This window comes from Stegodyphus dumicola, chromosome 2 (assembly GCF_044657685.1).
Source record: "Stegodyphus dumicola isolate Sdum_Otavi_A_Nest chromosome 2, ASM4465768v1".
Classification (NCBI taxonomy): domain Eukaryota; kingdom Metazoa; phylum Arthropoda; class Arachnida; order Araneae; family Eresidae; genus Stegodyphus; species Stegodyphus dumicola.
The window spans coordinates 203085090-203111286 of NC_140769.1; the positions used below are offsets into that span (position 1 = coordinate 203085090).

Consider the following 26197-nt stretch of genomic DNA (forward strand, 5'->3'; position numbering starts at 1 on the left):
CCTAAAACATGTATGATTCTGTATTCATTTTGTGTTATTTAGAGGTAAAAGATCAGTAATCAATTGATTTTCACTCAAAAATTTCGGAAGGAAGAGGAGAAAAAAATTCAAAAATTGGTGGTTTCAGGGCGCGACCACACCGCGCATCAAAGGTTTAACAGCTAACTTCAAACATTGTATTTTTATAAAAATAAAAATTTCAATCTTGAAACATAATATTATTACAATATTTAGTGCATATTTACAACACAATAGACTAAGAATTTTAAAATGTTCAATTATACTTTACATCAACTGTACATAGTTGCTTTAACATCCTGTACAAAATTTCACCAACATTTCTTACTTTCATTCTCAAAAATCTGACTCTTTAGGCCAAAATCAGCTTTTTCAATAAATTAAAAATATAAAAATAAATTTCAAAGGTTCTTACTTGTAAACAAAACTTAACAATGATGACCTGGCTTGATATAAAACTAAAATTACTTAGAAACTTCTGCACATAACATAAAATCAAACTGACTTTCTAAAGTTGAGGTGAAAAATTTTTACTTATCTTTTTCTCTTTGGAAGTCTGACATTCCTTTAGCTAGGAATTCATCCCACATTGGATATCTATTCAGCTGTTGAACTCTGAACCTCCTTTGGGGACAAACCTATTAAGTGTGATTGGTTATCCTTCCTCTCTGTTCTTGTATTGGCAAATCTCCTGCCCTACCTTTTTCATAGCAGTAAGACCTTATAGATTATAATAGTATTTTAACTAATTTTCTTTTGAAATGAAAAAGCAAACTGAAAAATGAAAAATAGTTTTTATATATAGATAACTATGTAGCACACTTATCTCTGATTTCTTTCTTGAAAAACATTTGTGTCGCTTCCTGCAAATATAGTTTCTAACATTCCTAAAAGCTTTCAAATGAAGATCCAGAATTCCAAATTATAGAAACTGGGTTCCGAAAATAATAAATAGAATTGAAACTTGTGAAAAATCTGAGCATTGTGATGGAGATAAATAGGTCAATATCTCTGCTAGAGGCCATGCATACTATAATCAATACATGGAATCTATCCCTTAAAAGACAGTTAAAAACTATTTTGGAAAATATGGCTTTTATAATTAAGAGCCTTGGTGGAACTGGAAGCTATAGATAACATTTCAAGCATCTGAGTGGGAAGTTATGTGACAATTGATGATAGTATTTTAACTATGGTGTTATAGTTAATATTGAAGATATGGTAATATCAGTCAAATCTAGAAAAAGCACTGCAAATTATAAGAAAAACTTTTTGAACTTGAAAGGCTCTATCAGCAGTTTTACGATATTGAGAGCGCAATTGAAAAACTGTTGATAAACAATGAAAACCAACCCAGATAGAATACAGTTTTTAGGAAAAATAAAAAATTTCATCAAAGAAATAATTAAAAAAACTTTTTTTGCTGAAAATTAAAAAAAAAAAAATAAAAAAAATTCAAAATTTCTTATTTTAATTTTTGTGTTATTTTTTAATTTTTATTTTAGGATTAACTACTCGATAAGCTGTTAGTTATTATATTTCAAGATAAGTTTAAAACTTTTAAAAGTGCTTTTATAAAATTAAAAAGTTTTCAATTATTGAGAATTAATTGAATTAATCCTCATGGAGTATTATTTTTTATTATTTTTTTTACTCTTCTATTCTTGAAGGTTTTTTTATAATAGAAGTAATAAATAATATATCCTCAGAGCAGTCTATTTATTAGAAAAATAATATTGCTTTTTGCATTTAGAATTTTGCTTTCTAATTCTTTTTTAAGTGGTTTTATTAGTTTTACTGGTACTTTTCTTTTAGCCGGATGCATGCGATGAATCACCAAACATTTCAGTTACCATCATTGACATTGCAACCATTTGTCATCATATCAAGAGGATTTAAAAAACTAACTTTCTGCTCAATTTTTTTTTCCATTAGTTATTAAGTTAAATGTTTTTGTTATGGTATTTTTCATTTCCTCATTAAAATAAGTCTTGCTTACTTTCTTTTTTTAGACCAGAAGGGATATTATTTCTCAAAACACATTTTGCATCGAATCACTAAAAGCGTTGTATCACTTTTCAAATTGTTTCCATCAAATATTACTGCTTTGTATATAATACAGGGCAGTAATACTTGGTGGATGATTTGATGATTTAAAGAAATTAAATAATGAAGAATCTGTATGAATGTATGTATGTTTCTTGCATTGTGAAAAAACAACAAACTTGGAGCCATCAAATTTTGAATAATGTAGTCCTCCACCTGTACATGGACACTTGGAAGTCCAAATTTGGAATTTGTTTTATTGTCTGATTCATATTTTGTGAAACTTTAATGAATTTTTGATTAGAAACTCAACAATTTCATAGCGAGCAATGGCAACAATATAGAGAATAAAAACATTTTTATCTCCGGCGCACAAGAGGAGCAAACAAAAAAAAGTGTACCACTGGCTTTCACATGTGTGTTGTAACAAATGTGATACTACTGAATCCACCTAAGGGAAATGTACCATTTTAGTGTTTATGTAAAAATGTTCAGTAGTGTAATTTATTCAAGCAGAGATAAGTATGTGGTTACAAAAAGTATTTTCATATTTGTTTTGTAAATCCTATCTGAAATGATATATCCTGCTCAAATAAGGGTACTTTTTATGAATTATTTTTAAATTGAATAATGAGTGTATTTGTTTTAATTTAACAAAAAAAAAAAAAAAAGTTAATTTTTGTATTAAATTTTCAGAAAAATATTTCATAAATTTATATGTATATATATAGAGAGAGAGAGAGAGAGATTTCTTTATTACATATATAATCTAATAATTTTTAGTTATTTATATCATACTGTATGCATTGTAGAGATCAATTCAAGATGAGCTAGACAGAGAAAGTCAATCTGATGAAGCTACTATTCTAATAAGTTATATGGTTATGTTTGCCTATGTTTCAATAACATTGGGGCAGTATCACTCACCTGGTCTTATTTGTGTATGTATTTTTTTTTCCCCATTTGAAACATACCTGTATTACTTTAAAACTTCATTCTTATGGTCTATTTTGCATTGTATTTTTAAAATTTATATTTTAATTGTTTTAATACAAAATAAGAATCTTATTTTGTTATTTTTTATGTTTAATCAAAGTAGTACTTCTGATTTTGTCTATGATGCAGGTTAAATCGAAGATGTTGCTTGGCCTCACTGGTGTTCTTATAGTTCTAGCTTCAGTGATATCATCACTAGGCATATTCAGCTATTTTGGAGTTCCAGCTACACTTATAATCATTGAAGTTATTCCTTTCCTTGTTTTGGCTGTAGGAGTTGATAATATATTTATAATGGTGCAAGCATATCAGGTAAACATTTGGCACTACAGGAGGTTTTAAAATATATTTTCACTTTATTTCAGTAATTTGATGATGTAAAATTCCTTGTGTAGTTTTAAAAAAAGGATAATAGAGAAGTTATGCAATTTAAAAGCTAAGTTATGTTAATTAGTATCTGAAATCTTGCAGTTGGTTTAATCCTTCAAATGGCCAAGTTGTACATTTATGTTCAACTATATTTTTAGTAATAACTTTATTTAAGGGTACATACATGCATCTTGAAACATGTCCAAATCATTAATGCAGTATATTGGAAGTAAAAAGTTTAAAGAAAAAATTCATAAAATCATTTTTGAACTATAATGTTGCCAATTCTTATATTTCATGACCTTTTTGAGAACAGAGTTACTAACTCTCCCAATTTAGGGAAGAGACTCTCGATTTTCTGACCGCATGTCTGCCAACACGATTAACAACATAGTTTTCCCAACTTTCTCCTATTCTTAAAATGTCTCACGATTTTTATGTAGCCCTAGCTTAGTACTTCATTATAGGCATTCAAAAAAGGGATTTTTGGCATCTGAAAGCACTTAGTTCTTCTTTAGATTGCATATAAAAGAAAAACCAGTCATTTATCAGTAAAACATTATGGCGTACTTCTGCTTTTTGTTCAAGAACACGTGTCTGAAAACATCATGTTCTAGTTCTCCAGTCAGCATTGGATGCCACTGCAGATCATTTGGCATACATTAGTCGATAAACACAAAGCAAGATCGAAGTTGTTATTTTGTTAGTCTCACCGCTGAGTTTCATGTACTTAGACTCTTAAGAAAGACTCTTAAGAAATTGGGCTCATTTGTCTCAGTTAAGTTTGCAAAAAACGTAAAAGACTCATGCATAATGCAAAAAAAAAAAAAAAAAAAAAAAAAAAAGGGACAGTTCTGTATCTCCCATTCTACTGGGCCGATTGACGAAATTCAAAGTGCGTTTTCCGCGTATCGAAAATGCGACTTAAGTTATGTATTATATTTATATATAGCATTGTTCTAACATGGGTATTATGACAGAAAATCGGACTTTTTCTGAAATAACATACCAGTTTTTTCCATATTTCAATTCTACAACTCAAATTATGCCTAAATATTAAATTTTGTAATTTTTGGTGAGACATTTATGGAGAAATTTAAAAATTTATCTTGGCAAATTTTTTTCAGTTTGTGCCAAGAATAATTCACTTGGCGAACTCTAATTTATTTATAAAGGGTTCGTACGATCCTTAAAAGTTCTTAATTTTTTTGGAATTGAATTTTGGTCCTTAAAAGTCCTTAATTTCGGCTGAAATCGGCAGAATGTCCTTAATTTTAATCATCTGAAATTTCTGTGTTTTTGCAACTGCCATTTTGAGTGTGAATTAGCATTTTGCAGGAATATTTTTGCCGATTCACTAATAAATATGGTTATCTTTTTAAAATGGGTTATAATTTTTTCCTATTTCTAATACAAACATTGGGATACTCGAAATTCTGGGCAAAAGGTGAAACATAACCATTTTGAACTTATTTAATTCTAATGAAGAGCTCTTAAACTTTTCACTTTTGGTGATCTTTTATTAAAGGGTTCTAAATTTGGTGCAGTATCAACATTTTGGAGATTTTAAGATCAGTTTTCATAGAAAACTTTTTTTCGAAGATCTAGGAATTTTTCGACGTTCTTTTAAGCATTTTAACATTGAAAATCATTAAAATAATGATAATATATTGAAATTATATTTAAGAAGTAATATTAAAATGAAAGATTTTTATTTTTCGCTGAAATACTATAAAATGATATTACTTTCCGTTTTGGCTACTTATTATGCAATATTTTGAATCTGAAAAATAAACAAGGTAATTAAGCACAATTTACGAAATAATTCTTAGCAAAAGCAAAATAGTTATGTAATTAATTAAAAATGTCTTCTTTTTAATTTTGTTATCTCAGAATATGCATCACTTTTCTGCATAAAATGATTTTACACACTTTTCCTCTTTTTTTTTTTTTTTTTTTCCCTCCTCAAAATATTTCTGGCATTTCGCTGTTATAGTATTGGTAGGGCTGATTTTTCTTTAGGGTTTTAGGCATTGCAACTTGGAAAGTATATAAGGATTTGAAGGCAAGATTTATAGACTTAAGATTCTAAAATATTCCAGAAAATGTGACAAAATGAAAAATGTCTTCCTGGTATTAACACGTAAAGGGTGTATTTTACAGAAAGTTTGTGGAGAATTTCCTATTTTTGGAGAATTTTTGGGAGAACAATTTGAACATAATATTTAAATGTTTTACTTCTGGCACTAGACGTCTTTTTTTAAAATGTTTTTCTTTCCTCTATTTTCTCTCCTTTTCACCAGACAAATGCGTGAAAAATATCAAAAATGCTTGTAATCTTATCACATGGACAGACATTGATAGAACGTAATTTTTCTATTTATAAAGAAATTGAAAACTGACAATTTAAAAGATTCATCTTATATGTCTCAATTCACCCTACACAGGGCTGGTGCTAGGCATTTTCCCACCTGATGCAATCTATGTGAATGCTAAGTTCTGCTACTTCTGCTATCTAGTGCCTTCGTATATTTTGCTCTTATTGCCTGTCCTAAATTCTCACAGTTTTGCTATTTCTAGATTTTTTGCTCGGAGGGTCACTGAATTCTAAAAATTCGGCCACGTTGGCCCCATAAGTGGGCCTTACCATGCATCATTTCATATTTATTCTGAATGTTCATATTACTAACGAAATAAAATTAGCAGCTTTTTCTGTGCATTAAGTTTTTAGAATAAAAGAAATCTTTAATTAAATTGAAGATAACATGTATTGAAGAATGAAACTGAATACATAAAGAGAAAAAAAATATTCTTCAAAGATATGTACAGTTATTGTACTATAAATTAAACAGTTGTTTATAATTTCAGTCTTTACTCTAACATCTCCTTTCCTTTTCCTCGTCAGAATGCAAAAATCAGTTACATAGTTTCTAAACTGAGGTTTTTGGATTGTAAAACAGAGTGTGTTTCTGTCTTTGATGTGCACGCTGCATTAGTTCCTGCCAGCTCTGATAATTCACAATTATTCACCTTTGCGTTATCGTTGTGTTGGATTTTGTTATGATGATGGAGCTAAAAATTTAATTGACTGCTAGTCCACATTTTAGTCTGAATTTGACTGTTTCTGTTTAACTATATCAACACGAGCTGTAGTTTATGTTGTTAGCATAAGAATGTGTTTTTTTTTTTTTTTTTTTTTTTTTTCAAATAAGAGGTTTATTTAAACCTTTATCTGACTTACTTTCAGACATAGTGATAATTTGCTTCGTTTCTGTCAGGTGTTTTGGACTATTTAACTTACACCAGATCATGCAAAACCTCATTGGTACATTGCTGAGAGACCAAGTCAGACGATAAAGCATGCAGAAACTAGTGGGAACATTGTTTTTAATTTCTGATTTCATTGTTCTAAACCAATATCTAATTTTTAGCTAAAATGTCTGGGAAGGCTTCACATTAAAAAGATGTATAAGTATTTTGTGTGTTGTAACAAAACAGAAATATTTTATGGATTTTAATGTGTAATTATCCTAATATTGTTTAAGAATCAATGCTATAAATTACTTGTATTTTAAACAGTGAAATATTATTAGATTGGGATTTTAATGGTGCTTTTTTAACAAACATTTTAAAAACATAAATAAAACTTTTAGTGGCCAACTAAAAGTTTTTACTCTTAAGTATAATAACTTAAGAGTATCGTATAATAACTTAAGAGTATCTAACTACCTAATTTAATTATTTGTAACTAACTGCTGAGCCTTAAAATTACCTCTGCATATTAAAGCGATTTATTGCCTTTCATTAACCTTTACCCTGATTATAAGATACAGCACAAAAATGGGGAAAAAAAATTATCTAAAACTTATTGTTTGCATTTAGTGAGACTAAAATAATACAAAATAACTTGTCACCACTGGTGCTTTAGTGGCTTATGGGTACTCTAAATTATATTAACTGGTTTAGAACCCCAGAAGACATGAAGCTGCAGCACTATCTGCATCAAAGAGAGCACAACTAACTTTCAAGCCCTGCAAACCGTATTTACATCAGGCTTTCAGATTTGTTCTGATTAGCACGTCTTTCTCTAGGGAAGAAGCAGTGGTGGCAATAACCAATCTTCTGTTACTAATCATGCTGATTATGATTTTACATCTCATTTTAACCTATGCCATTTGACATAAAATCTACCTACTATTTACTAAACCTCTAGTCTGAGGAATGTGATAAAATGAGACAAAAAGAAAAAATCAGTATGAAGCTAATCGTTAGTAAAACGTAATAAAATGTCACTAATCTTCTTTCAAATATGTGTAACTATTTTAAATGTAAAATATTCAATCCTACTTGATAAATTTTATTGAAAGTTGATTTTATTCTGAATTTTGCTTTATAATTATGTGTAATAATAATGCATCCCACTTAAGGATCTATTTTTATTCTTAAGATGGTATTACAATAGTGAATTTCAAGCATAGATAATATCTTTAACTGAATTTAATTCAGCTTCCATTTGCCTATAGGTCCTTAATTTATTTCGTTAATGGCCCTTGAAAGTCCTTAAAAGTACTTTAGTTTCTGTGTGCAAACATGTGTACGAACCCTGTTTATAGTAACCTATTTTCTTTTGCCTTTTTTCTTTGTGTACGAGTTGGGGAAAAAGTCATCATACATACTTTCAAATAATTTTTACAAAATGCATATGCCTAATTTTCTTTATTATTGCCTATAATAAATACAGCAAAAAACTCTAATTTTGTGCAGGTGAGCTTAGAAATATATCTACTTTAAGATAATGTCAAAAGTTTTATAGGTTATGATTCAAAATTGTTTTCGAAAAATTTATAAAAATTATTTAAAAAATACAAATAAAAAAAATCATAAGAAATTCGTGAATTTTATTTGGAATGAACTTAAATTGTGAAATATGAAAGGAAGAATCAAGTAATCAAGTAAGTTTAATAAAAAAAGAGATATTAATAAATATATATCAAATTCAATTAACACTGAGAAGTTAAAATTTTGAGAACTAATTTTTAAAAAACTACTCCTGCAACTTTTATAAAACTTGGCAGTTTGGTATAATTTGAGTTGTAGAATAGAAATATGGAAAAAAAATAATTGCATGTCATTTCAGAAAAAGTCCGATTTTTTGTCAAAATACCTACAGCAGAACAATGCTGTATATAAGTGTAATACATAGGTTAAGCTGTGCTTTCAAGATATGAAAAATGCAAGTTGAATTTTATTAATCAGCCCAGTAGAATAGGAGATATAGAACTGTCCCATCCCCCTCCACACACATACAATACACTTCTCGGTAATGAGAGACAGATGACTTTTAATTATTTTGTCAAGGAAATGTAATGCGGTGTGTCACATTTATCACTGCAATTTTTCAGTTTTGCTCATTAGAAAGGCTGATGTTTTTGAACATGTGCGTATACAAGAATACAAGGACAAAGTGAGTTGCATTGAAGAAAATGAAGAATTAAATTTTTATATGGAAATAAAGGATTAAAAGTTATTAATGCAGCATGGCTGTTTTCTACTTTTTTGCTGGAGCTCAACCACTGGAATGCATTTGATCATGCAACAGCTGTATTTAAAAAAATGCTTCTCGATAGCAACATTGCTAATACTCAAGTGCAAGGACAAAATGGCTGCGTTTGTTAAAGAAATGAGTAGGAAATATAAGTCTTCAGTTATTGATTGCATTAAAACAGCTCCACTCTGCCTATATGGATGAAAGCAATAATACCAAGGCAAAACTGTATCCAATTGTTGTTCCTTTCTTTAATCTAGAGTCTTCAGAAATTGAGTGTAGTTTACTTTCTGTCTACACTTTTGAAGCAGATTAACAGGCTTGAATATAGCACACCTAATTATTAAAACTTTAAAATTAAATACAATTCCTCTAGCACTTGGTGTCTACAATGCACCAGTAATGGTAGGCGTGAAGATTGGTGTTACAGGCAGCTTAATAAAAGGAAACTCAGATTTTCAAATTATGAGCTGCACTTGTCGTGTCTTAAATAACAGCTGAAAAGGTGGCAACTTCTTTGCCATTTAATGTAGATATTTATTATTAGCTTAAAAAGAGTTCTAAAAGAAAAGGAAAATTGAAATAATTCCAACAATTGCATAACACTGAAATAAGAAAGAAATTGACACAAGTATGTACACACTGGTTACCTTTAGAGAAATATTTATTGTCCTTGTGCTATGAAACCCAATGGTAAAACCCAAACTCGCAAATATCTCCGAAACGGCTCAATGTCCCAAATTTCGGTGTAAACGGGCGCCCCAGTAAGACCTACAATCCCTCCAAATTGGGTGGTCCTAGCTTCGATAGTTTTTTTTTTTTTTTTTTTTTTTTTTTTTTTTGCAAATTTTCAAAGGTATCAAAAATGGCCCAAAAATTTAACGGAAATTCGATACAGAAAATGCTTTCACGAATTTTAAAAATCCGAGATAGCCAAAATGTTCCTCTCGAAGAGTACTTCAATTTAAAACCTATGAAACCTAATTCTAATATTTTTTAAGGAAGAAGTAGCTGCTTTTGATGTTAAGATAAAATGCTCTATTTAAAGTTAACCTACTTAGATAAATTTGGATAAAGTTATAAAAGTAGCAAGGCTTGAAACTCTAGTGGAGTTAGTTTAATAAGAAAACTGAAAGGTGCTGATGGAATTTTAAATTACAGTGAACTCTAGAGTAATATTGGCGATGCAGAGTATGAGAGTACTTTCAGTGTTGCAACTAAAACAGGAACTAATATTAATAATGCCACACTGGAAAAATTTTTATTAGCAAAAGCAGGCTAACACCAAAGAATTTCTTTCTTAATGAAAGCAAAATCTGCCACCGTTGTTAGTATTTGTAGGAAAACTGATTAATGTATTATTTTTCTATTAAAATATACAAATAATAAAAATGTTTTTTATATGTAGGTATTTTTGCATTTAAGAATTAGCAACTGAACTTTCAGGTATTAATTAGCTACTATTTAAAGTTAATTTATTATTAAAAAGTATTAAGAATAATAACACAAAATAAAGAAAATGCATAAATAACCAACAAACAGTATTTCTTATACTTTTAACATACTGACTTGCATGCATATATAGTTGAGATTTACTGTGACCCTCTTATATAAAGTTATTATGAAGGAAAGAAGAGTAAAAAGAGATTCGTAAAAGAAAATCATATAATAATGAAGAAATCATAAATAATCATGTAATTATTACCATTAAATTGCTAATTATAAATAAACATATAATTGTAGATAAGTGTATATAATTGAAAAATAAACAGAAGTGCACTTCAAAACTTTTTGTGGTTCCCCAAGAATTTTCTCTTAATGTACACTAAGAATTAGCTTAAGGAAAAAAAGCTTTTTTTTTCTCCCCATCTCCCAGCTTTCTGATGCTTTTGACATTTCCTTTTAGCTTTATCATAGTTCGATATTTGTGTGTAATTTTTGTACATATTAATGTTATTATGAAATTTACTTATGGTTATTATGATAATGAGAGGAATTTCAAGTCAGAAAATTAAAAATTTCTACTGTATTCATGAAATGGAAAATAACTAGGAAATCTTCTCAGTTAAGCTATTTTATATGCTAATCAATCATTCTAAAAAAATTGTATTTCCTAATCTATTTTCTAAAATGCATAATAACAGAAATTAACAAAGTTGATTTCAAAAGCAAATTAATTTAAAATGAACATTCAGCAATGGCTGACTTTTGCTAATTGTTAGAAAATGTGCCAGCTCTCCCAGTTTAGTTTTGATAAGAAATTCTTGATTTTTATGGTACTCTCCCCAACTTGATTTTTAACATATATCTTCCAAGTTTCTGTTATTCTCAGGACTTTTATGTACATTATTGTAATATTTATTTTTGCACCCAGAAAAAGGACTTCTAGCATTCGAAATTGCATAATCTTTCTCTAGATCGCCTATTAATAAAAAATGCCATTTTATAACAGCAAGCTATCATTATACATAAGAGATTATATGCATTTGAAAATACCATGTTTAAATTCTCTAATGAATGTCAAGAGCAACTGCAGGTTATCTTGCGCACAGCAGGCGATGAGCACAAAGAAAGGCCTAGCCTTTGCATTTCTATTGTTACAAAGCAGTGTGAGTTTTATATATTTTTGAGAATTTTTTTTAATGATTAATATAGGTTGTAATTTAATTAGAAAATTCTTTAATTAGAAAAGGTATTGATGGAACGTAGTGAACAAGCTATCTAAGAAGATAATGCTGTCATTCTTAACAATTAAAGTTAAGCAGTGTAAAGTGCAACAAGGTTTTCAATGTTATTACTAAGACAAGAGCAAAGTTTCGATCCACTATTAATGACGATACACTGCATTAAATTTTCTTAGCAAAAATGGGCTTTCATGGCAGCTATAGAAATAAAATAATGCTTCTTTGTAACCCTTTTATGCCAGATGTATTATGTATGCACCAGTCCTAAACCCATTCTATGTGGTGGCGTGCTACTCGGCACAACTCTTCGTGGGAAGTTGTCTCTCAGATGATGAAGTATTTCACATTGCTGATCCTAACTTTTCAAAAATATTTATTAAAAAAAATTTTTTGGTCAGTTGCTTTATTTATTTATTTATTTATTTTTTGCAGTTTAACTTAAAATAATGTAATCGTAAGTACAGAATATCAAGATATTCTGCACAAAATTTCATTAGAATCTACATGCAACAAATAAAATATTTCACTTATCTTGATTAAATATTGTGCGAAACTTTAGCAAATCTAAAAAATAAGAAAATATATGTAAAAATTATAGGCATAAATGGTACAGAAAGCAGACAGTGTGTGGTTGTCTTTAAAACAGTGATAAATGCGAAGTCCCCATTACAGAGTTCACAAAAGTAACCACTGATTTCATATGGTCTGTAAGCAAACACTTTCTTCTGCATTTTTTCCTTTTTTATTCACATTTATTGAAGGAAAATGCTTTCCGGAAAGCCTTAAAGGAGTGGATGATAATTTAGCTGTGAATTGCATTTCTATTCTGACACTTCCACATTTTTCAAATATTTATCTACTATTTTTGTGGAAATTGTTTTGATTAATTAATAGATGGTGTCAGTGTTTTGTGTTAAATGTGACATGCCTTTTGACTTTCTGTAGACTCACCACTAGCAGATCTGTAGGTAGCTACATGTTTGACTTCACACACTAGACTACTAAGAACGATCAAGTGCCTGTTAAAAGATTTGATTCTTTGATTGTTAAATTTTGTCAATCTTGTCTGATTAATATAAAGCTGAACCACTGAAGGCTACAATCAATGATTTGTAAATAGTGTACATATTAAACTTTACATTTTTAAAATTATTCAATGTTGATTTCTATCAATTTTATTGCTGAAATTGTATGAAATTTTATTTTAAAGCGATCTAAGCGAAGAGCATTTGAAACTCGAGAACAACATATTGGACGAATTGTAGGGCAAGTAGCACCATCAATTTTAGTAGCCAGTCTTGCAGAATCATCATGTTTCTTCTTAGGTGTGTATAATTCAGTAATACTGTTTTTTTCTTACAGTTTTAACTAAATGATTTGCAGGGCTATTCCTAGGCCATCGGCTGCTCACGTATTTTCCTAAAATTGCCACCTCCAAATTTAAAAAAAAAAAAAAAAAAAAAAAAAAAAAAAAAAAATGCTCAATGATTAATAAAATTTTCATTTCATACTCACTAGGTACTTGCATATAACAAACTGTATAAAGAGTCAATTATGATAAGGGAATTATTACAATAAATTTAAAATATTAGGCATGGTATTGCAAGAGTATGGCTGCCTGTATATTTTTACGCTCTGCATCCCTGCTAAGAATGGCCCTGTGATTATGCATGTATGTATGTTAACCAAACATACTGATGTGAAATTTTTTTTTGAAATGTAATGTGAATGAAATTTTTATGGAATAAGAATTTTCTTAATTTTTAAATCATAACCATTATGGTGGGAATTTGATAAATGGAAATTATCTGAATATTTTAAATGACACTTGTACTGTGATTCTAAATTAATAAATGGACTGTATAGCAAAAGTACTAACTAATTTATTTACAGTAATTAACTATTCAGATCTAATACATGCTCTGGCATGTTGCTTACCTGAATCCAAATGGCCAAGTGAGAGTTTCTCTACTATCCAATAGGTGGCGCTGTATTCTAACTTAACATGCCGCCGCCCGTTGAAATTACAAATTTCAACATGTAAATTACAAACAAACATACAATTTAACAATTCAAGAAAAACTAATTCTACACTACAATATGAAAGATGATAGATAATTTCATCATGAATATAATATAAAATGATGCAACATTTTAAAAACATAAACATTCACTATGCTACAATCGAACTTATTCTTAAACAGTTACATTTTAATGTAAAGCACAATTTTCAATAAGAACATAATAATGTAAACTAAGCATTATTATCCTGGATAGGTAATAAACAAATTTTACTAATACATCGAATATACACACCATTTGATGTTTTCACTTTAACAACTCTGGCCTTATTATCTTTACCAGGTAAAACTTCTAGAATTCTAGCTAAAGACCATTTAAATGGGGGAAGATTATCTTCCTTTAACACAACTAACATACCTGCCTTTAAATTTTCTTTATTAATAAACCATTTGGTGCGTTGTTGTAGATGATTTAAATAATCAGTTTGCCAACGTTTCCAAATAACTTGAATGAATTTGGTAATAACTTGCCATTTAGAAAGTCTATTATCTGTAAGATGAGACAAATCTGGTTCAGGATATGAAGTAATGGAACGTCCAATTAAAAAATGACCTGGCGTTAAGGCTTCAAAGTCATTTGCATCTGTTGATAAGGGTAAAATTGGACGAGAATTGAGAATACCTTCAATCTGTGTGACAATAGTCCAAAATTCTTCTAAAGTTAATTTATAACTGCTAATTGTACGCTGAAGATGGTATTTAAATGACTTAATACCAGCTTCCCATAAACCACCGAAATTTGGTGCTCTAGGTGGAATTAGTTTCCAATTTATACCTTCAGATGTTAAGAAATCTGCTATATCAGAATTAGATTTAAGGACTAAGCTATGCACTTTTTTCAGTTCTGATTTTGCACCAACCATATTAGTACCGTTATCTGACATTATGGTATTACATTTTCCACGTCTAGCAATAAATCTTTTAATAGTAGCAAGTAATGAATCTGTGGTTAAATCAGTTACTACCTCTAAATGTATTGCTTTAGTAGCTAAACAAATGAATATAGCAACGTACACCTTTGCATAATTACCCTTTCTCTGATTTTTATACTTGATGAGGAATGGACCAGAAAAGTCGAGTCCACACGTATTAAATACAAAACCTGGATTAACTCTCTCACTAGGTAAATTTCCCATAAGTTGTTCACATACAATTGGTTTAACCTTAAAACATGTTACACATTCATGTACAACCTTTCGAGCTATATCTCGACCATTAATAACCCAAAATTTACTACAAACCTGATGCAATAGTGCTTGAGCACCAAGATGTAAATATTTAACATGGTAATACTGAAAAATTAATCTAGTAACTACATGATCTTTTGGCATTACATAAGGAAACTTTTGGTTGTAATTAAGATTACTATTGGCAAGTCTGCCTCCTACTCTCAGAAGAGAATCATTATCTAGAAATGGACATAAAAATTTTAACTTACTTTTGGAAGAAACACAATTCTTATTCTTTAAAGATAGAATATCCTTGCTAAAATGTTGGAACTGTACATACCTGATCATGATTTTCTCAGCGTCATCCAGTTCTTTAACTGTTAGAGAACCTATTAAATTTTTCCCCTTACAATTGTCTATAAATCTACAAACAAAACTTAACACACGAATAATACGAATATAGTTATTACTAATGTTAAGAATATGATCTAAAACAAGGGAATTAGAGTTCACATTTAGATTAACTAAGTCATTATCCTTAAGTTTGAGTTCTTTGACGTATTCCACATTATCCATATCAGATGAAATTAATTCACAAGGATTAGTCAAAAACCTCTCCTTAGTCAAGAAAGTTGGTCCATACCACCATAAATCATTATGAAGAAGATCTTTAGTTTCAGCTCCACGTTATCAAATCAGCTGGATTATTGTGAGTGCTAACATGGTACCACTCATGAACCGCAGTCATGCTTCGAATAACAGATACTCTATTAGCAACAAATGTCTTTAGTTGATAAGGTTCCTTCTTAATCCATGCTAATACTATTGACGAATCAATGAAGTAATACACCTTGACAATAGGTAGCTGAATGGCCTCTAATATTCTTTTCATTAGTTTTACCAACAGAACTGCACCACAAAGTTCCAAACGAGGAATGGTAATTGACTTCAGAGGTGACACATGAGACTTGCTGCACAGAAGTCTTGATGAACATTCATTTGAAGATGACAAATATTTCACATAAATTGCAGCACCATAGGCTTTCTGACTAGCATCACAGAATCCTATAATTTCTATTTGTTGTAATCCATTGGTTAGAACAAATCTGGGGATGCGATAATCGTTGACTAATTTGAGACTATGCAGAAATTCCTTCCATTCTTCAAAAAGTAATTTTTAGGAAGAGGTGTATTCCAATTTAATTTTAAAAGCCAAAGGTTTTGTAGAAATATTTTAGCTTTTGTCGTAACAGGTCCAATTAAACCTAACGGATCAAAGAGGCGACCTATCATTGATAAGACATCTCTTTTCGTGCCTGTTTCTTCAAAGTCAAGTATCTTTAAATCGTAAGAAAAACAGTCTGTAGACGTATTCCATGACATTCCTAAGGCCTTTGTAATCTGAGGCTTATCCGTAACTTGAAAGGAGTAATCCTGAGTAGCACTTTCTTTATTCTTCAATAATTCTGGATTGTTTGAACACCATTTGTGTAACTGCATTCCACCACGTTCTAGAAGACAGGTTAACTGTGTCTGCAACTCCTTGGTTTCTTGCATGGTATTAGCTCCAGTAATAATGTCGTCCACGTAACAGTCCTTCAGTATGGCTCTTGAGGCATGAGGAAAGTCTGTCGCTTCATCCATTGCTAACTGCTTCAGGACCCTTGTTGCAAGGAATGGTGCACTTGCTGTTCCGTATGTTACAGTCCTTAGACGTAAGTCTGCACAGGACTACCAACTGATTCCTTCCACAAGATCAACTGCAGGTTTCGTTGAGATGGTTCAATAAGTATTTGTCTGTACATCTTCTGAACATCAGCTCCTAATGCATAGTTGTACTTTCGAAATCTAATAATAATAGAAAATAAATCTTCTTGAGGTATTCGCCCTTTCATTAATATTGAGTTCAGTGACTTTCCATTGCTAGTAATCGCAGATGCATTAAACACAACGCGAAGCTTGGTAGAGGCTTTCTCTGGCCAATAAACTCCATGATGACTAAGATAATTGCAAGTCGATGTTTCAATTTCTTGAACTTCTTCCATGTGATTTAGATCCTTATATTCTTTAATAAAATTCTTATATAATGTTTTCATATTCGAATCACTTTCTAGTCGATTCCACACTTGATGCAATCTTTTCTCAGCCAGCGTTTTCGATTCTCCTAATTCTATACCTTCCCTTATGGGTAACTGAACTACGTATCTTCCATCATTTTGTCTATAGTGAGTACGCTTGAAATGTTCTTCACAGTATTTTTCTTCTTCACTCAAAGCATCCTCGATATTTTCAATGGATTCAACTTCCCAAAATCTTTGCAAAATTTCTTCAACTCTTTCTTCACTACAGTCAAAAGTCGTTAATTCGGACACCCATAATCCGGAATGATCTATAATCCGGACCTCAAAGCTGCGAACTTTCTGCGCATGCGTCGCGTTCACGCATGCGCACAGGCGTTTACGAGAGCGCGTAAGACCCTTACGGCTGCGAATATGTTTGTGCGCATGCGCTTTTAATGTGTAACGGAGTTATACGCTAAGCTAAAGTTATCTAATTCAGTTAATGTTGCAGATTGCGTTGTTCCTTAATCTTCGAATTGGATCCGACTTATTATTTTTTGCAGACTGTTAGAGCAATTTTATAAAAGTAAGCTTGAACTTTCGATTATGTCAAATAGAATTTCCGATATATATTTACTACAAAGCGAAAGTATGTTTTGAAATCCGAAATCTGTTTATCAATTTCACGCTGCTCTGCGGCAGATGGGGGGGGGCAGAAACGTCATTATTAGATTATGATAGATTAGAAAGATTATGTCAAATAGAATTTCCAATATATATTTACTAATATGTAATTTGTATCTACAAAGCGAAAGTATGTTTTGAAATCCGAAATCTGTTTATCAATTTCACACCACGGATTGGAAGTTGATCTGTCAACACTATCCTTATCTTGAGAGCAGATGTTTTTATTTTATTTGGATTATAATTCGGTACTAAGTTTAGTATTTCATCTCGATGTACTCTGTCTTTGATATGATTTAAATCAAGTTCCTCGTCATTATAATTCGCTTCCGATAGTGAAGAAAGTGACCCAGAGGTTATTGAAAACGAAAACATTTCGATTGACAAATTAGTCCGTATTCTCAACACAGCAATTATAGGACTTGAACAGCGGAACTTTGTAACTAAACAAGAAATTATGTCTGTTTAATAGAATTAAAGAGAAAGTATTATCACATGAAACGAAGCAACTTACATTGAAGGAAATGTTTAATAAAGTAAACAAATAAATATTAAGTTTTTTCTTTTTGTAAATTTTGATACCCTTTAGATCATAATTGTTCTTTATTTCATAAATTACGGTTTCATATTTTTAATTTTGTAATTTTTGCATGCCATCTTACCAGATTTAAACTGATGATCTATAATCCGGAAAAATCGATAATCCGGAATCGCCGAAGTCCCAACGAGTCCGGATTAACGACTTTTGACTGTATTTAGAACTAAACCACAATAATTTACTTCTGAGTCACTCTTGCATGCACCAGATGCGATATATCCAAAAACTGTTTCTTGAAATATCAACGGTTGATTTTCTAATTGAAATTTTCCTTTTTTTAAAATCTCAAAGAACAATTCGGCCCCTAGTAACATATCTATTTTGTTAGGTGTTCCAAATTGCGGATCCGCCAATTCAATATCAATGGGAATATTTAATGACTGCACATCTAAACACCTCGATGGAGTTACATTGGTTATTTTAGAAATAACCAAGCAATTAACTGATCTTACATATGTTAAATCCTTATTCGAAATCTGTACATCTAGTTGATAATTAATATTTATAATGTTCTCATTAATTCCAGATACAGATGCATAAATTCTTTCTTTCTTTATATTTAACAAATTAGCAACTCCTTCACACAGGAAACAACTCATGCTGCCGTTATCAAGTATTGCGCGAACTGGGATTCTTTTTCCTTTGGAATTGCAAATATATATTATTGCAGTCGCCTAAGCCTTTTTTTCTGCGTGTCAAAAGACAACTTGATTGATTCTTATTAGAGACATCTGCGTTCTTGTTTATAATTTCGTCACTCCTTGCTTCCGTTTTTGTTTTGTCTAACTTATGTTGAATGGCGCCATTTCTGAGCAGGCGATGTATTAATGAATGGTGTTTTTTTATGGCATTCCGAACATCTGAACTTAGAATTGCATTTTGCGATTGTTACTGAGACAGTTTATACACAATTTATGGGTTTTAACTATTTCATATCTTTGATTTGGATTTAATTTCAAAAATGAATCACATTTATGCAGTGGATGATTATTATTTTTACATATAACACAAATCGAAACACTATCGGTTTTAACCATCAGAGCCTTTGATTTCGAACTTTTTTCTAACGGATATTTCATTTTATTAATACTACAGTTAATGTTATCCAATAACTGACATCTTTTCTCTAAAAACGAAATTAATTCATCAAACGTAGGAACTTCCGTAGCATTAATGCTTAGTTCAAATTGTTTGCGCGTTTCGAAATCTAGTTTCTGAAGTACGATATTTAATAACAGAATATCCGATAAATTATTTTTCGCATATTTTAAAACATTCAAAGCCCTAACGTTTTTAGTAACATTATCTATTACATATCTTATTCCTTTAGACAATTCGAATGTTAAAGTACGTAAATCCATTATTGACTTTATATGCGTCTCAATTAATATTCTTTTATTTTCATACCTATCCTGAAGAGCTTTAAATAGAGAATTAAAAGTATCATCAACAGTTTCAAGATTTTTTGCTTCATCAGTTAATGCAGCCTTTAAATAGTAGAGTTTCTGAACTTCTGTTAATTGCGTGTTATTCGCTATGATGTTTTCGAATTGAAGCTTAAAATTATTCCATTCTGTATATTTACCAGAAAACTTAGGAATTGGTAATTCTGGGAAACGTATTTGTACTTTAGGATCAAATTTACTACAATCATTTTCATTTTCAGAATGTGCTATAGATGATAGAATTTCCATAATTCTTACCTCCAGAACTTCAGTTCTTTCTTCCATTTCGGCGATTTCTTCATCGATGGCTGTGACATCTTTTTCATCAACGCTTTCGAAATATCTAATCCTCAAGTTTCTAATATCCATTTGAATGCTTTGTAGCGATCTATACTTTATTTGAATTTCATTCTTATTCAAACTATCATCATATTCCTTCACTACATTTTCTAACCTAGTTAGTTTCGCTTTTAACGAAGTTTTGTTTCTATCTAATGCCAGCATTTTGTTCACTTCTCCGGCTCTGCTGACCATGTACTGTGATTCTAAACTAATAAGTGGACTGTATAGCAAAAGTACTAACTAATTTATTTACAGTAATTAACTATTCAGATCTAATACATGCTCTGGCATGTTGCTTACCCGAATCCAGATGGCCAAGTGAGAGTTTCTCTACTATCCAACAGGTGGCGCTGTATTCTAACTTAACAACACTCTTTATAAGAGTAATTTGATAGGATAAATAAATCCTTTTTATGTGAAATGCTAAAGAAATCAGTAACTTGTTTTGCTACCATGGGTAACAGTAACAGCTACTGCACAATTCAACATCAGAAAGAAGAGATATTGAATGTCTTTTTTGACATCAAGAGTATTTGTCCTTGTGGTGAGACCTTATTTGTAGTAAGACAAAAATAATATACACCTTAAGCCAAAATTTATCTGCTGTATTTGCAGGTGATCTATGATGAGCCAGTTGTTATGCTGCACTAGATATCAGACATATAAAATTGTTAACAACAGGCATTGTCTTCCACATATGATTGTGCACTATTTTGCTGGTAACTGGCTCCAATAGACCATGACCATAATTGACCATAAAGGCAAGAAACAGCAGATTCAAATATCTGCAGGATTGGCTCTAATGTACTTATGTAAGATACCCAGGAATTCATGCTAGATGTAAAGTTGTATGAATGCTTAATAAAGTTAGGGGGAAAAAATGAAAGCAGTACCTTTGGTGTGGGTAGTAATTGCCCCCCAAATCTGTGATTTTCTGCCAACGTTTTGATATTTTTTCAAAGCCTTCAGCCCAGAAACTTGGTGGCCGCGAGTCCAAAAACAGATCAACCTCATCTCAAATGCCCTGTGCAGAATGAAAGATAGTACCAACAAGATGTAGCTGCAGGTGTGAAAAAAGGTAGAAGTCCAAATGAGCGATGTCGGGGCTCTATGGTGGGTGTGGCAAAAGATCCCATTCGAGTCCGTACAGAGCCCAGCTGGTGAATGCAGACACACAAGGTCTTGCATTATCTTGATGGGGCATTACATTTTTGCATTAGAACTCAGTTCAACATTTTTCCTTGATAGCAGCGTCAACATGGACTAGCATCTTGCTGTTCACCTTACTGTCAAGGGTTTTGTCTTTTTCCAGACACTCTTTGGGGATAATACCATGGCCATCCCACCAGATACAAAGCATGATGTTTTTGTTAGTCAAATTGCACTTAACGAGACCGCCGACGGGCTCACTGGGTGCAGACTAATTCTCTTTTCGGACTGTGTTTTTGAAATCCACTTTTCATCACAAGTGACGATCTGTACCAGAATTTTGTCCTTGCTTTGATATTCGAGCAGATTAGTGCAGGCTGTCTGTTCATATTCATGTCTGTCTTTATCTGCTTAAGTCAGCTCATGCGGCTTCCAGTGATTGGACTTGTACGTCAAGTTTATGCAATGAATAATGCGACTAATGGACATGACACTAACATCTAACTCCTTAGCAAGCTCTCAAGACATTGCATGCTGATCTTCTTCCACAAATTCTTACTGGCGGGCCTCGACAACATCAGTAGGCTGGCCAGAGCGCTGTGCTTCTTGAATGTCATAATCCTTATATTTGAACTTTTGGTACCAAACCTTCACAGTATCATATGATACAACATAGTACCTAAAGCTGTACACATGATTTGGTGACATTCTATAGCTGACTTTTTGCAACAGAACTGGAAGTAACTGTTTTAATCTGGTAGTGTAATAGTTCCATTTCAGACACCTTGTACTTGATGATAACGATATTTTTTTTACAAATTTCACAACACGATGTTCTAAGCAAGTCTCTTTCTTTCAAATGCCAAAAATTATTTGACAAAATATGGTTAAACAGACCCAATATGAACTGTTTGTGCAAACAGTATTTGCAGTGGCAGGAAACTTTTATTAAAATCCGATAATAGTAGCCAAAACAGTGGGATGCTTTGTCAAATTTCCAGATTTTTGAAAATGGTGTCAAGCTATATGTATCAAGAGTTGTTGCTATACAGTCCACAGTAATTTATTGACTATTTATAATAGCCATAGGCATAAATTGGCTGTTCTGTTATTTGATGATGTGACAAACCATTTCAATCCTTAATGTTGTCGAGTTTGTCTTTTTGGACCCACTAATTGCATTTATGTAAATATATGTTGTATCGAACAAAAGAACCAAGTCTCCTTCCCTCCCCACCCCAAAAAAGAGAAGAAAAGTGTATGAAATGTAATATGCAATCTCAAAATAATGATTCTTCTGCATTCAGAGTAGGAAATCAGCTGTAAGATTATCATATTCTTTGATAAGGAATATGTTGAGCTGTTAAGCAGAATTACAGTAATCTAACCCAAATTTAATACTCTAATAGAGCATTTTTCAAATGCTGGATTGATATGCCAGGTTCATTGGTAAACTTAACAGAATTACTAACCTTGTATATTATGCTAACATGAAACTATACTATAGTTTTTCAGTAGGTAATGTCGAATCTGTAATTGAACTGTTTCAATTATACAGTGCTTAAAAGACAGTTTAAACAAAATACCATTAATTGATTTTAGGCTATATTGGCTCCCGGAATAACCATTTTTTGGCACAAAAGCCAGTTAAATTTTTAATGCCTTTTGTTCCAACTTACAAATGCAAAACAGCCTTCTTAACACTTGCTTTTTCTAAAAACCATTGAGAAAACTTATCTTTCCAATGTGTTCCATTCACATGGTGAAAAAGCATTATTTGTGGAATTCAAGGTTAAATGTGCTTTACCTCTCCACAGCAAGATATTGAGGAGATTTCCCATAATGCATTGATTCACTTAATTCTAATAAATAACACGGCTGACATGCACTTGAACACTCACTGGAATGTCAGCAAAACAATCACATTGAAAGCAGTCTTGGGATGCAGAAGTGTTCAAAAAAGAGTTAGATGATACTATATACATGATACCGAAATAAATAGATATATGCAAGTTTAGCTGCTAGCGAATCCGTCATCTCTAATGAAATAGCAATTTTTTCTCTAAAAAGCACATATTAAATTGTACATACTAAATAAACAAATGTGTATACTAAATAAATAGCTGCAAAACTAAATTGGGGGGAGGGCCTTTTTTAAAAAGTTTTTAAGGTAAGTTTATATTTAAAACTCTTAAAATATTAATGAAGTAAAAAGGAAAAAAAAATAATTTATTATGTAATTTAATAGGAACAAGAGATAAATGATTCGTTTTACACAAATACATGTACAATTTAATATCATGAAAATCGAAAACATGGGCGCTGTTAATAAGGTTATAATGATAATAGCTTATACTTTTGTCAGTGCTGTTTGATTATTAGGTTCCGTTATTGCATGCTCTTGCTTTTTTTGTTCATGACATAAACTTGTAAATGAATTTTGTGAAGACTAAAATTTATATTAAAGTAGATAATAAATAATTTTTTCCCTTTTAGTTCATTAATTATTTCTTGGATTTTAAATAAAGCTTTTCTTTCTTTTTTTACTTTCACCTTTTTTTTTTTTTTTTTTTGTCTGAATGACATGTCAATTAAATTATTTAACTCAAAAATCCTATACTAACAATGAATATTCACTCTTTATTTCTCCAACAATTCTCTTACACCAAATGGTCAAAAGAAGTCCAGCAATTATGTTAAAATTTGATTTAGAAGTTTTTTCTCTAAAATTTGAAGGTTTTTCTCTCTCTGTGAAAATTTGATTTAGAAGGTTTCTGTTTTAACAGTGCAAACAGTAATATTCAGAGAATTTTAGTTTGCTCCTTAAACAAAGATATGTGTGTGGAAAATTGCTTCATTCTTCTTATCCACAGTGAACTTAAAGTGAACTAATAATTGACAGCAAAGTTCTACCATAATGGCAGACACTATGAGTCAGTTAAGCAAAAGTTTATAAAATTCTGCTAGTAACTGTAGAAATCTGCCTGATTTTTTTTTTTTTTTTTTTTTTTTTTTTAATTAGTCCTGTTTTGACAAAATTTTAAATCTTTATAATGGATACATTTTTGGATGTTAGAATAAAAAAATGAAATATTACATTCCACACTAAAAATTTAGGAAATCAATCTTTGAAATGAAATGCTGAGGAAAATGTATAAAAGTTATGGAAGCAATTAAAAATGATGTGATAAGCTTCATTGCAAATAATTTTAAACAGTAATATTTTATTTTGGGGAGGGGATGATTAATGCAGTACAAAGTCCGAAATCCGGACGTCCATTATCCGAAATGATTTAAAACCCGGACCTCAAAGCCACAAACATTTTTTTTTAAATTAATGCTTTACGCATGCGCATTTGATTTTCCTTCCATAATAAAACATGTGGAGAATTTTCACTTAAAAATTTCGATTCTTAATTTCACTTAAGCACTAAATAAAATACCTCATTTTGGAAAAACCATCATGTAAGCATAAATTTGTGAGATTAATAATTTGGTTCTGTAGCTGAGTATCTACTTGGCGTATGTATCAAATTGAAGCATTCACCTATTTTATATCCCTGACGCCGACCTGGCGAGCCATTATGCTTTCATCATCACATCATTTTGCTTTCATCATCACATGTTTATCAATGGAAGCTTCAGTAATAACTCATGCTGCGATGTCTAAACTTTTTTTATTATAGTAATTGAATAACAAGAGTATGGCAAACTTTTATGCTAACATTACGCTTGCAGATGATTATAGATTTTTAAATGCTCTAAGAAATGTTGACGAGGAAAAATTCAACAAAAATTTCTTTTCATATGCTAAAAATAGCTTTTGTTAATGAAACTCATAGGCCAAAAGATTACATTTAGTGCTATTTTAATTAAGAATAACTGATATGTTATTCACCATAAACCCAGAAGCGGTGGCAGAATATGTTGGCATCGGTCGGCAGAATTTAGGGAAGACAAAATTTTTGGAATTTGGAGAAGTAAAGAGCGGCAATGTTAAGGGATGAGAAGTTTTTATGATTTAGGGAAAGCACTGGGATCCAAAATTTAGGCACGGTGAAAATTTAGAACTTAGGAAAGAGCTTTTAGCAGAATTTAGGACCCGTAGAGACTGCACCAGGCGGTATCGAGTGCCAGCCCTAGATAAAGCCTTAAATATATAGGGAGTTTATTTATTCAGGACTCGGGTTACTTTGAAGAATGTGCAAGTAATAAACGTAGGTATAATAAATAACTAAACTAATACAATTCAGACTTAATTCAGTGCACAATAGGAGCAAAACAAAATTTAGCGAAACAACTTGGCTTTCGTCGCCAATCTTGACAGCCAATAATGTATAATAGACACTATTAAACTAGTCTAAAATTACCTTTACTGATTCTAAGGCATTTCAATTAATGTAGCAAACTGTGCTGCTCCCTGATCTAATTTGATCCAGCTTATTATTTTTTGCAGGCTGTTATTATTACGGCAATTTTATAAAAACTAAGCTTTAACTTCCGATTATGTCGAAAAGATATAGGGAGATATACATTTCTGGAGTTGGCAAAGGATCTATAAAGTGAAACCATGTTTCAATGTCCATTAAACAAAAAGTGGAATGCTGTAAAAAATGATAATGGCATATCATTAATGAAAAAATGATAATGGCAATAAATAGATAAAGGTATATCCTTCTCAAAATTATGCGATTAGTATGGCATTGGAATGTCCACTGTATATGACACAAGAAAAAAGAAAAAAAGGAACTTTTTAAATTTTTTGTTGAAGCATCTTAAACTACGTACATTGAAAGAAATGTTTAATAAAGTAAAATAAATATTAAGCTTTTTTTTTGTAAATTTTGATACCTTTTACATCATAGTTGTTCTTATTTCATAAATTAGGATTTCTTATTTTTAGTTGTATAATTTCTGCATGCCATCTTACCATATTTAAATTGATGATCTATTATTTGGAAATATCCCGAATCTCAAATCACTGAAGTCCCTACCAGTCCAGATTTCAGAC

The 26197-nt window shown here is 31.0% G+C and overlaps 1 protein-coding gene across 4 annotated transcripts in view; it reads left to right on the forward strand.

Moving 5' to 3' along the window:
- Positions 1–26197, forward strand: part of LOC118185884 (NPC intracellular cholesterol transporter 1-like) — a 149474-nt gene that overhangs the window by 65212 nt on the left and 58065 nt on the right. For all 4 annotated transcript variants that reach the window (XM_085811644.1, XM_085811643.1, XM_035355806.2 and 1 more), the window contains exons 11-13: positions 2877–3005; positions 3190–3372; positions 12869–12983. In XM_085811644.1, the coding sequence (XP_085667770.1) occupies positions 2877–3005; positions 3190–3372; positions 12869–12983 (427 nt within the window). The remainder of the gene's footprint in view (positions 1–2876; positions 3006–3189; positions 3373–12868; positions 12984–26197) is intronic.